Source organism: Rhinolophus hipposideros (genome assembly GCF_964194185.1).
Source record: "Rhinolophus hipposideros genome assembly, chromosome: 6".
Classification (NCBI taxonomy): Eukaryota; Metazoa; Chordata; class Mammalia; order Chiroptera; family Rhinolophidae; genus Rhinolophus; species Rhinolophus hipposideros.
In genome coordinates, this window is record NC_138052.1 from 85,337,564 (window position 1) to 85,354,772 (window position 17,209).

The 17,209-nt window shown below is 56.2% G+C and overlaps 1 protein-coding gene across 8 annotated transcripts in view; it reads left to right on the forward strand.

The window, feature by feature from the left end:
- The window catches only part of SPEG (striated muscle enriched protein kinase), a gene marked incomplete at its 5' end in the record, with an annotated part of 56,875 nt that overhangs the window by 26,774 nt on the left and 12,892 nt on the right, over positions 1-17,209 (forward strand). For 7 of the 8 annotated variants that reach the window (XM_081052593.1, XM_081052600.1, XM_081052595.1 and 4 more), the window contains 19 exons: positions 605-780; positions 1,028-1,116; positions 2,007-2,182; positions 4,647-4,907; positions 6,011-6,169; positions 6,275-6,464; positions 6,571-6,794; positions 9,101-9,220; positions 9,450-9,554; positions 10,143-10,349; positions 10,745-10,868; positions 10,956-11,131; positions 13,476-13,588; positions 14,011-14,179; positions 14,401-14,497; positions 14,616-14,816; positions 15,916-15,973; positions 16,570-16,647; positions 16,753-16,931. In XM_081052593.1, coding sequence (XP_080908719.1) covers positions 605-780; positions 1,028-1,116; positions 2,007-2,182; positions 4,647-4,907; positions 6,011-6,169; positions 6,275-6,464; positions 6,571-6,794; positions 9,101-9,220; positions 9,450-9,554; positions 10,143-10,349; positions 10,745-10,868; positions 10,956-11,131; positions 13,476-13,588; positions 14,011-14,179; positions 14,401-14,497; positions 14,616-14,816; positions 15,916-15,973; positions 16,570-16,647; positions 16,753-16,931 — 2,902 coding nt within the window. Of the gene's footprint in view, positions 1-604; positions 781-1,027; positions 1,117-2,006; positions 2,183-3,534; positions 4,351-4,646; positions 4,908-6,010; positions 6,170-6,274; positions 6,465-6,570; positions 6,795-9,100; positions 9,221-9,449; positions 9,555-10,142; positions 10,350-10,744; positions 10,869-10,955; positions 11,132-13,475; positions 13,589-14,010; positions 14,180-14,400; positions 14,498-14,615; positions 14,817-15,915; positions 15,974-16,569; positions 16,648-16,752; positions 16,932-17,209 lie in introns of those variants that run through there. The other variant, XM_081052599.1, reaches the window with a different exon arrangement.

The following is a 17,209-nucleotide window of genomic DNA, read 5'->3' on the forward strand; positions in this document are numbered from 1 at the left end:
TGAGAAGGGAGAGGGGGAAGGGCAGGCTGGACATTGCCACTTCATTGGCCCTGGCTTTGAGGTCAGGATGGGGCTTGTCTGAGGTGTGTGTTCCTCTGCGCCAAGTCCAGCTCACCCAAGAAATGGGTGTGTTGACTGTGCCACTCTGGGGTCCAGAGATGTGAACCACCTGCATTAGGAGCATGTGATTCTGTGCCAGAAATGCAGGTTTCCCACTCCAGTGGAATTCCAAGTCTCCCACAAGGCCCAGCAGGGGCGCCTCTGCTGTCAGAATCCTTGGTCCCAGGCTATTCCCAATGGTTTCCCCACACAGGAGGATCAGCAGGGTCAGTGTTGGGAGATTTCTATGGCAGAGCAGGATTCAGGGGCTCAGGGACAGGAAACACCCGGCAAGGTTACTCAGCAAGCAAGCGGGAGCCCCAGGAAGTGAAGTTAGGGCAGGGCCGACTGCAGGAGCTGCCTCAGCTCCTGGGCTCTGCGAGTTTCAGATCTTATCAGGTCTCTGACCCCGGAATGATCCATCTAGTTCTCTCATCCTCTCTGCCGCCCTTCCTCCCTTGGCATCTCACTCTGTGCCACTGTCTCTCTTCTTCCTGTCCTCCAGGTGGGTCCACATCCCCTTTCAGCAGCCCCATCACCTCTGACGAAGAGTACCTGAGCCCCCCAGAGGAGTTCCCAGAGCCCGGGGAGATCTGGCCCCAAACCCCCACCATGAAGCCCGGTCCCAGCCAGAATCGCCGCTCCTCTGACACTGGCTCCAAGGCACCCCCCACCTTTAAGGTCAGACCCCTGAGGCTAGCCCCAGCCCCTGCCCCCTGGGAACCCCTATTTCTTCATGTAGCCCCTTGCTCTTGGGGCCACACCAGGTTTCAGCACAGCCTGGAGCTTTGCCCCATTAACCCTTTTTACCCAGAGCCAGCCTCAGTCAGACTGGGGTGGAAGAGGCTTCTGTCCCAGATTCTCCAGCCTCCAGGAGTCAAAGCTGGGCCCTGACTGTCTCCCCTGACACATTGGGGTCCCCCTTCAGGTCTCACTTATGGACCAGTCAGTAAGAGAAGGCCAAGATGTCACCATGAGCATCCGAGTGCAGGGGGAGCCCAAGCCGGTGGTCTCCTGGTGAGTAGCAGTCACTGACCCCCACCTGCCAGCTCCCTCTGCTCCAGGCTTGGCTCTGTGAGGCCTGGCTCTGGGTGGAAGGGAATGGGCCCTTTGTGGACTTGTCCGTGATCTACAGGAGGCCACAGCCCAGGTATAGTGGTGCCATTCCCCCCTCAACCTGCCCCTGCTCCCGCCTGGAGTCAGGGCTCATTCAGGGCTTCCCTCTCAGGGGAGGGGTTGGGGTAACAAATGGTCTCAATCTGGAGCCATCTCACTCCTGGAGAAGGCTACCCACCCCCATCCCTGTTTGTTGACAACAGGGTGATTTTTGAGGCCTGCTTTGTGCCCAGCCCTCTGCTGGACCCAAATGGAACCATTTGTTTCTGAGCTTCCAGAGCCCAGAGTTAAATGTGGGCCTCATCTGTGGTGCTGTGTCCCAGGTGCCTGGAGCTTTGATTAGTTCACTTAGGTTTTTATTGGTTTGGGTTCTAGTTTTCATTTTTAATTGATTGTCTCATCCCCAATGTGATTTCTTAACATTGTAAGTTACTTTATATCCCTTTTGGGAAGTGAGAAAGCTATCTGTTCATTATAAATAAGTAAAAATAAGACATGAGGAAATTTAAGAGCTATTAAGAGCTGAATAGCATAGCACTGCTCTAAGTTCAGTTAGGTTCCTAGAAAGGAGATAACCAGGTGGTCTGGAAGCTCCTGGCAGAGGTGGGATGGCAGAGTCAGGGGTAAATCCTCACCCTAACCACGGGGTGCCCCTGGTCGGTGAGACAGATCTGGGGAGGGCCCCAATGATATGGGTGTAGCTGAGGCCTGCTTGGCTCTGTACCCCCATTTCCCTGCCTGTGCTGGTGAGGACCCTGGGCTTGGGGACTGAGCTCTTGCCTCTCCGACAGGCTGAGGAACCGCCAGCCCGTGCGCCCAGACCAGCGGCGCTTCGCGGAGGAGGCAGAAGGTGGGCTGTGCCGGTTGCGGATCCTGGCCGCTGAACGGGGTGACGCTGGCTTCTATACTTGCAAAGCGGTTAACGAGTATGGCGCTCGTCAGTGTGAAGCCCGCCTGGAGGTCCGAGGTGAGTACCTCACGTTCTCCATGAACCCCGTCCCCCCTCCCCGTCCCCCCTGGCCCTGGCCGCGTTCCTGTCCAATTGCCAACTTTCACACAATATCATTTATGGGATGCCAGAAAGGGCCTTCACAGTCCCCAAGTTTAGCTGCTTATATTGTAGTTGAGTAAACTGAGACCTAGAGAATGGAAGTGACTTGCTCAAGGCCACACAGCAAATTGCTCAGTGCTCAGCTTACTACACAGTATTGCCTTCCCCCATGGTCAATCACGACTGCCCCTGATGGCCAGCCAGAGACCTTGCTTCCTGGCTCCGGCCATCCTCTCCCGACACTGTTCTAAGCCTTTGTCACTTTGCCCTTCCCAGGCCCCTCCCTCACACCCACTTCCCTCTCTTTCTCTTACCTTTTGGCCCTCCACGCACCCCATTGCTGTGCAGAAGCTGTTGTGGTTGTGGAGTGGCGATGGGGAGAGTCTGATAGTTGGACCCGTTCGGAGGGGCCCTTGGGGTGATTTGGGCATGGAGCATCACAGGGACCCCAGGGGTGCTAGGGCAAGCAGAGCTGTGAAATGTCAAGATAGCTGGGTCCCGGAGTCGGGGCATAAAAGCAGGGGGCCTTTCAGGCAGTGCAGAGGGCAGCCCTAGCCAGGCTGCCCTCAGGAGCTGGTGCTTTTCCTCCCAAGGGCTGGCCATTTTCCTCTCCTTCCACCTCCCTTTCCCTGTGGGCATTTCAGGGCTGGAAACTCCTCCTCAGCTCCACACTCAGCCATCATCCCTCCTTTCCTGGCAGAGGCCAGCTCTGAGAGCTTCTAAGATTCCCCCAGGCCCCTGCTGGAGCCTGGACCCTAACAGTCACGGTCACCTCTGCTGGGCCCTACCTGCCTCAGTTACCCGGCCCTGTGCCTCCTGTTCCTGGGGTTTCCACCTCCTCAGTCTCTGAATTCTTTGGTCCACCCACACCCCCCTGCAACATAATCCTGGCCTGCTCCTCCTCTAGGGTCTGGCTCTGCCTTGCTTCTCTGTGTTAACCCACGTCTTGGTGCTTCTCTCTCTTTGGGGTTCCTCCCAACATCCCCCAGTTTGGGGTGCTCCTGATGCCTGTGAATGCCTCTGCCCTGGTTGCCCAGGGCCTCTACCTGCCCAGGAACCCCAGAAACCCGGCCTCTGGATGGCTGCCCACCCCCACCCCAGGGCTGCTCTTGGGGGAGCTGGATGTGGCAGTGCCACCCTGACAGATTTAGATGTAGCTGTCCGTGCAGGGGGGTCCTAGCCAGGTCTGCGTGCGTGCGTGCGTGCGTGCGTGTGCGTGTGCTGCACTAACCTGCCGCTTGCTGACTGAGGTTTTTGTCTGTACACAGGCGAGTGAGCTCAGGGGGCCGCCTGCGCTCCCCCCGCTACCCTCCGAGCCGCGCCCCTGTCTCAGGCACCTCTCGGACCTCGCTGTGTTTCACTGCCTCCTGCCCACAGACCCTGCCGGCCTGGACCCTGTTCCAGCCTCCTCTCCCCTCCCTTCCCTGTGCAGCATCCTGGGATAGCCATGGGCCCCTATGGGCCCTCTCTTCCCAAGTGGACATTTGGCTGGGCAGGCCAGGAGCCCCCACATGGACTGAGTGCCAGGAAGGGGCGGCCATCAGGGATATCAAGACCCCCTCCCCAGGCTTTCCCTGCAGGGGAACACCCAGTGAGCGCATGTGCTAGCTACCGTTGCTGTAGGCCCTGTCTGTCTATCCGTTTGTCTGTCTGTGTGTCTGTGACAGTCAGGGAAGGATGCCTCCAAGCTGGCGTGGGGTGAGGCAGAGGGGGAGAGACAGGGCATGTCATCCCCAGGATGGAAGGACCCAGAGGGACAGGCTGTTGTTGACAAGGAGCTCATGATGGGGGGCAGGGCACTGACCACTCCAGAAACAGGTTTGAAGTGGCACAACACTATTTCAAAAGAGACCAAAAGCCAGACGCGCCCGGACCCTGCCCTGATGAGGAGGTCTGGCGGAATCCTGGCTGTGGCAGGTTTAGGGTCCATTTGGGGTTCCCTCGTTTGCTGTCAGGGCCGGGAGGCTCTGTCTGGGCATGCGGGAGTCAGGCAGACTTGGCAGAGCAGTAGGTCCTCTGTCGTGGGCGTGGAGATGTTCGGAAATACCTGTTTCTTAGCTCAAATAAAGTCCAGTTTATATCCAGCTGGTGTGCTGTGTTTTCTTCTTTTCCGCCGCCGTCTCTGCCCTACCTGGCCCTCAGGTTCCCTGTCCACATCCCCTAACCGCCCCCTCCCTGGCCCAGCTGGGGTTGCCATCCTGAAGCCAGGCCTGGGGCCTGGCTTCCTGGCCAGCCAGGCGGGCGGGTTTTCCCTGTCTGCAAAGGAACAAAATGCATCTCTTTCTCTGTGTCTGTCTGTCTCTCTGTGTGTGCGTGTGTGTGTTTCCCTTGCCCTATATGTCTCTGCTCCATGCGTGCCCCCCATGCCCGCCTCCCCCAGCACACCCTGAGAGCCGGTCCCTGGCCGTGCTGGCCCCCCTGCAGGACGTGGACGTGGGGGCCGGGGAGATGGCGCTGTTTGAGTGCCTGGTGGCAGGCCCTGCCGACGTGGAGGTAGACTGGATGTGCCGCGGCCGCCTACTGCAGCCTGCGCTGCTCAGATGCAAGATGCATTTCGATGGCCGGAAATGCAAGCTGCTGCTCACCTCTGTGCATGAGGACGACAGTGGCGTCTACACCTGCAAGCTCAGCACGGCCAAAGGTAACTGCCCTCTCGGGCCCTAGGGCTGCCTTGGGTACCCAAGAGAGGGAGGGAGGGGACGGGAGGTGAAGGAGCTGGATGCCGAATAAGATAGGCTCCATCGCTTTGGGGAAGAGCGGTGGGTGGAAGATGGCGTAGTCTACCTGCCTCAGTAAAACCAGCACTTGGAGCAGCATCTGGCACCAAGGACTCGCTGTGTCAGTGTTAGCTGTCGCTCCTGTTAGGATCCTGTCTGCTCAAGTGTGGCAGACCAGCCTGGATGTGGGTTCCCATTTTTGCCCTGCCGCATACCCACCACGTGACTTTGGACAAGTTACTTCATCTCTCTGAGCTTTAGACTATTCATCTGTAAAAAGGGATCATGATAATGCCTCACTCGTAGGGGATCGGTAGGATTAATGAGATAATGAATGTAAAGAACAAAGCACAGCGCCTGGCGAAGGGTGCCACCTAATAAATGTCAGCCATTATTATTATTAATGACATCTCTGACCTGGTCCCCGTCCTCGTTTGAAGAGTGGAAACAATGCCTCACCAGGTTATGGTGATGAGCACCTAAGGTGACACTGGAGGGGCTTTGTAAGCGGGAAAGGACCAGGTCAGCATAAGGGGCTGTTATTTCTCCCAGAAGATTCTGTGTGGGGCGATAGACTGGGACAAAGGGGCTCTGGGTCTGGGGTGGTTGGGAGGGAGTGGGGGCACAACCCAGGTGCAGAGAATTCCAAAGGCAGGGGAAAGGGATGTGGGGGAGGGAAGGAGCTTGGCTTCTGGGCCCTTCTCTTAGCGCTGAGCTGAGGAGCGTCCTGGGTGGGCAGGTGAGGTGAGAAGGGGAGAACCAGGCCGGGGCCCTGGACACTTGTCATATCCCCAGCCACCATGGCATCCTGCTGCCACCCTTGCTGACCTCTACCCTCCTGAGAAGGCCCGGTCTTTGGATGTTGCCCATTGCCGCGCTTTAGTGCCCAGGGACCTTGCTAGGCTCTACCCAAGCCCCAGCTCCTGGCCCAGCCCTCTGCCCTGCCCAGCATGAGGTCAGGGCCTGCGGGTTGGGGTGCCTGGGATTCCACGGCCTTTCTTGCCCCAGTGGTGACCTTTCCCCCTAGATGAGCTGACCTGCAGTGCCCGGCTGATTGTGCGGCCCTCGCTGGCACCCCTGTTCACCCGGCAGCTAGAGGATGTGGAAGTGCTGGAAGGCCGTGCAGCCCGCTTTGACTGCAAGATCAGTGGCACCCCGCCTCCCTCCGTGACCTGGACTCATTTTGGTATAGCCCTCCACCCTGCAGATGTTGGGGGACCCCCAAGGGCCAGAGAGTAGGGCCCCTTGCTGAGCCTGCTCTGCATCCCGCCTTCCCCCTCATCCCCCCCAGGCCGCCCTGTGGAAGAGAGCGAGAACTTGCGGCTTCGGCAGGACGGGGGTCTGCACTCACTGCACATTGCCCACGTGGGCAGTGAGGACGAGGGGCTCTACGCGGTTAGTGCCACCAACACCCATGGCCAGGCCCACTGCTCAGCCCAGCTCTACGTGGAGGAGCCTCGGACGGCCGCCACTGGCCCCAGGTACCACCTGGGGCCCCCGGTGCTCCTGGGGCTGCCTCTGTGGGACCCTAGCCCTGTGGTGGGAGGTGCAGCTCTGGGACTCTGGGCAGCCATGTGGTTTTTACAGCTCAAAGCTGGAGAAGATGCCATCTATCCCTGAGGAGCCAGAGCATGGCGAGTTGGAAAGGTTGTCCATGCCTGACTTCCTGCGGCCACTGCAGGACCTGGAGGTGGGACTGGCCAAGGAGGCCATGTTGGAATGCCAGGTGACTGGCCTGCCCTACCCCACCATCAGCTGGTTCCACAATGGCCACCGGATCCAGAGCAGTGATGACCGGCGCATGACACAGTGTATGTGTTTGGGGGGGGACCCTGGGGAGTGTCCCTTCCAGCACCCTCTTTGCTTGCAGTGCCCTCCCGTCTCCACATCCTCCGGCCTTTCTTTTCTAACCTGGTCAGGAATGTGGCATCTGGGGGAGGGGAGCCCAGAGGGGCTATGAGCTCTTTGCCTCCTTCCTCGATCCGACACAGTAACCCATCTGCTGAGTCACCATTCTGGGCGTTGGTGGCTTCGTTAGCACTTTATGGACAGGCAGTACAGCCCGCTGCTGACTGGACAAGTTACAGAACCCCTCTGTGCCTCAGTTTCCTCATCTGTAATGGGCGTGTTAAGATAATTAAATCAGTGAATACGTGTAAAGCGCTTAGAGCAGGGCCTGGCAAATAGCAAGTGGTCAGTACGTGTTAAGTCTTCTGATTATTGCTGTTGTTGTTGCCGCCATTGTCACCCTTGTTGGTAAAGCGGTGCCTGTCAGGCCTTCAGTGAAAAGGCCGGTGTGGGCAGTGTCTGGCCTCGAAAGGAGGCTTGGCCAGCGTTGTTCACAAACAGCAAATAAAGAAGGAGCGGGAAGAAAATACAAAGGAACATATTTGGGACTGAGTCCTTTCCTCCTGGGGTATTTCTCATGGGAGTATCTCAGTTCCAGCCTTGAAGGAATCGGAGTCTCCGTGTGACAAAACTCACCAGGCTCTGAGTGCTGAAGGCCTGACGTGTATGACCTCACCTTCCATACTATGTGCCTGTGAGGCAGGGACTTTTATTCCTGTTTACAGATGGGTAAACTGAGGCTTACAGAGACAGGGACTGTCTGGCTCCGGCTTCCACTTCCTAACCGGACTGTCTCCTGTCACCCATGCCCTACCTCCAGTGCCACCACCGTGGCTCTGACCCTTCCCCTCAGCCCCCTCCCTCAGTGGCTGTCTTTGCTTAGCCCACGGTCTTTCTATCTCTTGATAGAAGTTCTGCTTGAGGTCCTGGGTGGGTGTCTGTCTCAGAACCTCAGCTGGCGTCTCTTCTGTATGAACTGGGGTCAGTGGCAGCCCTTGGCTTCTCTTCTTTTATAAATAGTGTCAGCAGAGATAAATGAGTGGGTGATTGTTCCGTGCAGAGATAACCACGAAGGGAAGGGAGGGGTGTTTAGGGACAGCCCTGACATGAAGGAGGATAGTGCAGGCCTCTTCCCCTTCACCTCCCCTCTGGAGATGTCTCCCTTATCACCATTCAGGGAGCACAGTGTAGGGAAAGAGCTTCGAATTCAGAGGGAATCAAGTTCAAGCCATAGCTCCATCATTTATTAGCTGTGTGACCTTGGACAAGTCTGTTAATGTCTCTAACCTCATTGGTAAAATGAGGATAATTTTGCAGGGTCGTTGAAGGGATTATGAGGGGAAAATGCATGTCAAGTAGCTGGCATAGGCTAGCTGCAAACAACTCTTAACTCTTATTGTAATTTATAATATATTTGGCACTTCCTGCATGCAAGGCATTGAGATCTGCTGGAGGTCCTAGGGGAAACAGGGATGGGGGTGAAAAGGGCCCCTCCCAGACATGGCAGACAAGGCTTCCCAGGTTGGTGCTCACCTGAACCGTGTCTTAAAGGAGAAGGAGACCTTAGTAAGAGAAGAATATTCCAGAAGGGAGGAATTTAGTGAACAAAGGACCTGGAGATGGAACTTCCGTGGCTTGTTCAGGGACCTATATTGGCTTGTCTGGGTCAGATGGTGGAAGACTAGCCAGAGACGGGCCAGATGGGCATGTAGGCTGAGGGCTTTGTCTGCTTCCCATACGTAGTAGGTGCCCTTAAAATTTCCAGGTCGAGAGGCAACATGCAGTGCCATTGGTGAGTGTGGACTGCATTAGTGCAGGGCTTTCGTGGGGTCTGTGCTGGCAATGGGACTGCAGTGGCCATGGGGATCGGGAAGAGGGGACTGAGGGAGGGGCCTTAGGCACAAAGCCTTCTCAGAACTTGGACACAGAGGTGTGCACGCCCACCCCAGAGGTGCGGAGAAGAAGGGAAATCAATAGGCTGCAGAGGTTGGTTGAACCGGTGTGGGAGGAAGGCGAGAAGTCGCTGGGCACGAAGTACAGAAGGGACAGGCAGGAGGAGCTCGGGCTGCAGGTGTAAACTTGGCAGCCTGGACGTAGGGTTTGCCACACAATGGACACACTTCTTGCTTGTCTGCCAATCCATTCCCCCTCGCCTCCTCCCTGAGTGGAGGAGTGGGAGGGGTTGAAGGGCTAGGCCTGGTGTGGCATGGGCTCACCCCTCGACGTATCCCCCTAGCTCAGGCCCAGTATCACTGTCCCCCCCCCCCAGACAGGGATGTGCATCGCTTGGTGTTCCCGGCGGTGGGACCTCAGCATGCTGGTGTCTACAAGAGCGTCATCGCCAACAAGCTGGGCAAAGCTGCCTGTTATGCCCACCTCTATGTCACAGGTGAGGCACCTTCCTGGCCAGTTGCACAGCCTACCTAAGGGGCTACCTAAGGGGCTGGGTGAAGGAGGGGCCCTTGCACCAGCGCCCTTCCTTCAGTCCCCTGGGAAGCCATCTGGCCTTGCCCCCGCCCCTGTGGCGGTGCCACCCGGTCCCCAGCCCAAAGCGTGGTGATCCTGCAGAGCCATTGGGCCCTGAAGGACCCAGCAGATGTTTGACTTGTGGCTTTCAGATGTGGTTCCCGGCCCTCCAGATGGTGCCCCGCAGGTGGTGGCTGTGACTGGGAGGATGGTCACACTCACATGGAACCCCCCCAGGAGTCTGGACATGGCCATTGGTGGGTCAGGGCCACCCAGGCTGGGGGTGGGGGTGGGGGCGTGGACAGGGCAAGCTCGGGCAGGGGTGGGTGCCAAGGGAGCCAAGAGGGGAGGGCAGGTCCCAGGGAAGCATATTGGATGATGGGAGTGGACGGTACTGGGAGCACGGCCAGAGCAGCCTTGCCTGTCTCCTCTCCGTGGTGGCTGAAGGCCTGGCTCGGGGTCAGGAGAGGAGACAAAGGGGGCCACCACATTCCTTTCTCTTTCCCAGAGGGGTTGGGTGCTTGGGTTGTGATCCTGGGAATAAGCTCTCCTTCCCTGTTCACAATCTCTTCCTGCTCTGTGCCTCAGTTTCCCCACCTCCGATAGTAGCAGGGAATTCGATACAAGTCAAGCTCCCTCCATGCCTGTGTACCCCATGCCTGGCACCTCGTTGGCTCTGAGCCAGTGGTTGGGCAAGAGCAGATGAGGGGCAAGCAGAAGCCACAAGAGAAACTGAGGCAGGTCCTCAGAGCAGACTAATGATGAGCTTTCGGGTTCTGAGCCAGCTGAATGGGGGTGGGGGACGCCTCAGCAATGCCCACCTCTAGCAGCTGCCTCCCCACCAGACCCAGATGCCCTGACCTACACTGTGCAGCACCAGGAGCTGGGCTCGGACCAGTGGACAGCTCTGGCCACGGGCCTGCGGGAGCCTGGGTGGTCGGCCACAGGGCTGCGCAAGGGGGCCCAGCATGTCTTCCGGGTCCTCAGTGCCACCATCAAGAGCAGCAGCAAACCTTCACCCCCCTCTGAGCCTGTGCAGCTCCTGGAGCACGGTGAGCCTGGGTGGTCTTACGAGGCGGGGGTGGGAGCTGCTGGGCCAGGAGACTGGGTCCCCATGGTGGAGGCTCAAGAGCTGGTCAGGGTATGAGAGCTATGACAGGAACAGCATGGCTGGGCGCTACCTTGATGGTCAGGGTGCTTTCTTCTCAGTCCTGAAAGCAGCACTCCTAGTGGGCAAGGCTGAGGCTGTGGAGTCAGACACGCTGGGGGTGCAGTCCCAGTTCTGCTGCCTCCTAGCTGTGTTCCCTAGACAAAGTGCTCAACCTTTCCCCCAGCACCCTCTTCTGTAGAAATGGAGCTCACAGGGCAATTGGAGGGTTAAAGGAGCAGTGGGTACTAAGGATCTGGAGTCCAGCCCAGGATGGAGCCTGCACTTTCCTCCTCTTAGGCCCGCCCCGGGAGGAGGCACCTGCTGTTCTGGACAAGCCAGACGTCGTGTATGTGGTGGAGGGACAGCCTGCCAGTGTCACCGTCACCTTTAACCACGTGGAGGCCCAGATCGTCTGGAGGAGGTGGGGCTCCGCCTTGCATGCCCCACTTCCCACAAGTGGCAGTCCAGCTCCAGTCATCCTGGGTGACCTCCCTGTCATGTCCCTTAGCTGCCGAGGGGCCCTCCTAGAGGCACGGGCAGGTGTGTATGAGTTGAGCCAGCCAGATGATGACCAGTACTGTCTTCGGATCTGCCGGGTTAGCCGCCGGGACATGGGGCCTCTCACCTGCACTGCCCGAAACCGCCACGGCACACAGGCCTGCTCGGTCACACTGGAGCTGGCAGGTGGGTGATAGTAGGCTTCCTTCCCTCTCCTCCCTCTGAGGCCCACAGCCCTCTCCTCACACCCCCAGGTGCACCTGCCAGTCTCAGGTCTTCCCTCTCAGGCCTATCCATCCAATAACTATAATAATACCAGTACTACTAAGTAATAACAGCAATAGTACTAGTAAGATATTTATTGAGCACCTAGTATGCACCAGGCTTAGTGCTAAGTATCTTACATGTATTATTTCATTTAATATTTACCAATGCTGTGAGATGAGGGTTGGTTATTATCCCCATTTTACAGATGGGGGAACTGAGGTTCAGAGTGTGCTAAGTAACAGGCCCAAGGTCACACAACTTAATAAGTACAGGAGCTGGGATTCAAGCCCAGATGCCCAACTCCAAAGCCAGAGGGTGCTTTTTGCTCCTGTGTTAAATACAACGTGAAATACTACCTCAACTGTAACAAGTGTAGGGAGACCAAGTCGATTTAAAAAAGAAAAAAGCCCAAGAGAGCACATCTTATCACGAGACTCCCAGTTCTGGGGATCCTGGCTGCCCGTTGCATGGCCTGTTGGTCAGAGCCTCTCAATCTTTGCAGTGAGGACCCTTTTTATAGTTTCTCCTTCAGAGATGTAGTCTGCAACCCCTAGCATGCATTAAGTGGTAATTGTCTTGTTTTCCGGTTTGTTAATTAATTCTAGACATATGTAACTGCCACTCAGAACTTCGGACCAGCGCCAGCTAAACAGTGTTACCTGCTGAGTAGATACAATTCCAACCAAATGCAAAGAAAGTGACATTTTAGTTAGCACAGGCAAGCTTATCATGGGTACATTTTCTGTTGCTTTGAAAAAACTGTTCAAGTTGACTTGAAATTTTCCAGTTTTGACCTTCATAGAGCTCACCCCCCCAACCCCCACTTTCCCCACCCAGACTAGAAACCAGATTCCTAGAGGGGAGATAAAACTTCTTTAAAGTGGAAGAGAAGTGGCAGGAAAGTATATGAGGAAGAGATGGGGGAGCCCTGCTGGGCGCACTGTGGATGGTGGATGGCGGGGGAGGGGCACAGATCGTCTGGGCCCCTGGTCTCCCTTTTACGTGTCTTTCCCTTGCCCAGCTTCCCCTCATCCCATCCCCTGGCACTTCCTATTCAATCACCACATTGCTCCTTGATATCACCACTTTGCTCCTTGATAGTACCATCTGCAGGACTCATCTTTCTTTTTAGATATAGGAAGAGGCCCAGGCCACCGAGAGCTCCTGCTCCCTGGCCTGCCACAGACAGTGACTGAGGGAGACTGTGTCCCAGCCGGCCAGGACTAGACAGGCCTGGGGCTTGGCTCTACCCCGTCTCCCACTGTGCCCCATCCTCAGGCAGGGCAAGTGGAATGGTCCCTTTCATCCACTGCCGCCCCACTATAGCATCTTCCTCACTGCCAGGATGCCCTCTCCTTTTATCTGTATAAAACCAAGCTGTGTGCCTGTGATGGGTGGTGGTCCATGCCCAGCACCCCTGCTCTTCCCTCAAGGACTGATCATTCCCATTCCCCTTAAAGCCGAGATCCTCAAAAGTGCTCAAGAGGGAAGCACCAGGAAGTCACAGGCTCCTCTGCAAAGCAATTTGGAATACATCTGTTATTCCATCATGAGAATTAGGAGCAACTTTATAAGGAAATGACACCATCGCATGATATGTGCAGAGAATAAAATCACAGTCACAGTAGGAGAACTAAGCTGAGAACTGGTACCCCACCTTCATGCTTCCAGGTGGTAGAAGGCCCTTTAAATAGTTAAACAAGATTCAGGGAGAAAACATAAAAACAGAGGCAATGCCATGGTGCACTTCATTCAGGGTCACAGGCTGAGCGGCCTGCAGGGCCCAGGACCCTGCAGTCCAAGAAGCCCGCAGTGGGACTGTGCAGAAGGACAGTTACCCACAGGGGGCAGCGTGGAGCCACTCTGCACCAGCCAGTTAATACAGGAAGAGGCTCAGGATGGCCAGTGCTGACTTTTCAAGAGAGGCAGGAAATCCAGATTTCTTTTGTATGTGAGAATCTCCTAATTTCAAAGCTGGCAGATGAACACGGGGGGTCAAACAAAGCAAGCCTGAACGCTCTGACTTAGGTTTTCTGAGATTTGGAGACCATTACCTGTGCATTTCCAGGGAGAGTGCTTGTTCCAGGCAAAGACCTCTGGTGTTCCAGGGGCGAATTTGAGAGCCCCAGTGGTTGAGGTGCTGTGGCTCTGGGAGGTGTGAGGGGGCATCTGGTGAACCGATTGCTGAGGGAGAGAGGCTGAGGAGGCAGGCCCTTGTGACTCCAACCTTGTCTACTTCCCCACTCCACCCCATGTGTTTCAGAGGCCCCTCGGTTTGAGTCCATCATGGAGGATGTGGAGGTAGAGGCTGGGGAAACCGCTCGCTTCGCTGTGGTGGTTGAGGGGAAACCACTGCCGGACGTCATGTGGTACAAGGTCAGAGAGTGATGAAGCCCTGGGGGAGTCCCAAGTCTGGGCTGGCCAGGAGCCAGGGAGGACGGAGGAGGGGTTTCCTGGGAGTGGGGGAGGGGTCCAGTGTCCTTAGGAGGAGGGCAGCCTAGACAGAGAAGAGCAAATGTGTTGCCAGAGGCGCAGTTAGGAGAAGGAAGTGCGACCCAGGGGTGCTCAGTGACGCTGGTGGGGATTGGAGGAACCAGGGGACTAATTGGGGGTGCAGGGTTATTAATGGAAGATAAGGGTGGAGCCAATTCCAGGTCCTGGGGTGAGCAAGGCCTCGGGGAGGAGGGGTTCCTGGTCCTGAGGTAGGGCTGAGATTGAGTCTCTGGCACGGAGGTAAAGCTGGGTCCCAGGTGGAGGTGAAGCCAGGCCCAGGCTGGAGGTGACGGCCAACTCTGTAGGATGAGGTGCTGCTGACCGAGAGTAGCCACGTGAGCTTCGTGTATGAGGAGGCCGAGTGCTCGCTGGTGGTGCTCAGCACGGGGGTCCAGGATGGAGGCGTCTATACCTGCACCGCCCGGAACCTGGCGGGAGAGGTCTCCTGCAAAGCAGAGCTGGCTGTGCGTTCAGGTGAGCCGGGGAGAATGGCAGCGTGCTCACCCGCAGGAATCTGATGTGGGTCCCTGGCGAGGAGTCACTCACCAGGCCCTCCCCCTCCTCCCCCCCAAGTCCTCAGCCCTAGCACCCCTCCTCGGGCCCCTGATGCTCTTGCTCCTCTTTTGTCTTCTCCATCTACCCTGCCTGTCCCAGTCTCTGCCCTCCACATCTAACACCAGGAATCTCTTCCCCAGCTCAGACAGCTATGGAGGTGGAGGGGGCCAGGGAAGATGAGGAGCAACGAGGAAGGAGATTCAGTGACTTTTATGACATCCACCAGGAGATCGGCAGGTGTGGGACAAAGAGGGGTTCGGGGGCCAAGAGAGCCTGGGTCAAGGGCTGGGAGGGTGTGGACAGCCAGGGCTGCAGCAATGCCTGAATCCCATCCTCTCCCTGTGTCATCACCCAGGGGTGCCTTCTCCTACCTGCGGCGTGTGGTGGAACGTAGCTCTGGCCTGGAGTTTTCGGCCAAGTTCATCCCCAGCCAGGCCAAGCCAAAGGCATCGGCGTGGCGGGAGGCCCGGCTGCTGGCCCGGCTCCAGCATGACTGCGTCCTCTACTTCCACGAGGCCTTTGAGAGGCGTAGGGGACTGGTCATTGTCACCGAGCTGTATCCTGGGACTGGCTGGGTGTCTGGGGGCCATGTGGCCTGAATGACTGGTCCTTCTAACAGCCAATTAGCAACATGTTTCACACTTTACAAAGTGGTCCCATTGACAGTTGGCAGAGGCTGACTACCTGTACAAAATGTGTCCATTTACACTTGGGAGGTCTGAAGGCATCTTATAAATACTTCACTGAGTGGAGTCTGGAGACTCCAACATTTTTTGTTTTGTTTTGTTTTTTAGTTTAAACTTCCATAGCATTTACGGTGTGCCTGGCAGTGTTCTAAGAGGTTTACGAATATTAACCTATTTAATCCTCATGTACACCTATCTCATGGAATTTTATTATCCCCATTTTATAGATAATGAAACTGAGGTACAGAATGGTTAAATAACCCACCTGAAGTCATGAACCTAACAAAAGGCAGGTGATTTTTATCACGAAATACAGTACATTATATCTAAACATTTGAAGTGGCCCCATTTCAGGTGAGCATTAATACTTCGCTTTATTTGGAGGCTGTTTCCATAAAGAATAGATTTTGGCCTTGCACGAGAGCTGTGGTTAAACAAAGGCACACTGTGGTAAGGATCCTGGGTGGTTAGCTTGTCACTCCCACTAGCAAGGTGACAATGTCCTTCAAATCATCTTCCTAGTCTGCATTATTAGAACCCAAACCTCAGCAAAATGACCAATGACTTATGTGTCATGGGCCTTCTAGGTCATTCTCAAATAGAGTCAAGAAGTTCCGTCTACAGTCAACAAAATTCTGCTCTAACTTGATCCTTATAAATACCTCACAGGTTGGGCGAGAAGGGAGATTATCCCCATTTTACACCTGAGGGAACCTAAACTCAGAGAGGTTTGGTGACTTGCCTGGGATCCCACAGCAAATGAGAGTTCAAGCAGGGTTGTCCCATCTGTGCACCCAGAGAACAGGGAAGGTGAAGACACAATCCATAACTGGTATCAGATGTGCTGTAAGGGGAAGGAGAACACTGTGCTGAGTTGGGATCTGACGTGAGCTCTGGGGGTGGAGGGCACTGCCCAAGGAGGGCCAGGCAGTTGGCACTGGTCACCGTTCTCCTTGATCCAGGACATAGCTGCACAGAGGAGCTGCTAGAGCGAATGGCCAGGAAACCCACCGTGTGTGAGTCTGAGGTGAGGGCAGTGGGTGGCAGGGGTCGGGTTGGGCACTAGCGTTCACCGACCTGAGCTCTGAGAACTGAGGGGTGGGTCCGGGGCATGCCATCTATGCCCATGAATAGACCATGGGTGGTGGAGGAGAGCACTGTTAGGCAGGCAGCAGAGCCCCCTTCCCCCATCAGACCAGACCCCTACCCGGGGACTTGCACTGTCCTCTGTAAATCTCAGTAGATGCACCCTGGCTCCTAACTATTGTTTCCCAATATTTTTCATGTAAACATTCCTCAGATATTTCTCCCAGAAGGAGACCTACTTAGACTCTTCGGTCTCACCAGTGTCCTGCCATGTAGAACTGTACAAGTTGTGCACTGCACAATCCTACTTATTATAATGTAAATGGCTCCCTTCTATAATTGTGCTGTGCCCGATCTGTGTAGCTGTACATGGAGGCCCTGGATCTCAGCAACCCTAACCTGTGTTTCAACCCCGTCCACCAGCCATCTGAAGGCCACTTCCTTAGCGTGGCCTGACCTCTTGCCACAGCCCTGGTGGTGATCAAACATAACATCCCACCCTTCCCCCCATGGACTCTGGGCCACCTGTTTCCACAGATCCGGGCCTACGTGCAGCAGGTACTAGAGGGAATATGCTACCTGCACCAGAACCTTGTGTTGCACCTGGATGTCAAGGTGAGGTGCCGGTGGGGGTGGGGAGCAGCAGCCCCTGTGGGAGCCAGGCAGTGGAGCGTCCTCTCCTCCTCACTCAGCTCCTACACCTTGCCTTGTGTCCTGCAGCCTGAGAACCTGCTGGTATGGGATGGTGCAGAGGGCGAAGAGCAGGTGAGGATCTGTGATTTTGGGAATGCCCAGGAGCTGACTCCGGGAGAGCCCCAGTACTGCCAATATGGCACACCTGAGTTCGTGGCACCTGAGATTGTCAACCAGACCCCTGTGTCTGGCGTCACTGACATCTGGTAATGTTGGCATACTGAGCTGCGGGGGTGGGCCAGGGCAGCTACCCTTGGTGCCATGCTGGGGAGAGGAGCTTTATGAAGCCCAGATTCCTTCTCTGACAGTTACCTGGGTCACTGCCCATGTTACTACCCCTCATCAAACAGGGATGACCTACCACTCAAGGCCTCGGGCCTGGCAGTCCTTGGTTCCGAGTTTCCCCTGGGTTGTGGCCTTCCCCTCTGCAGCCACCTTGCCTCCCCGTGGTGAGGCAGGCATGGTCCGTTGGTTCCCAGACTCC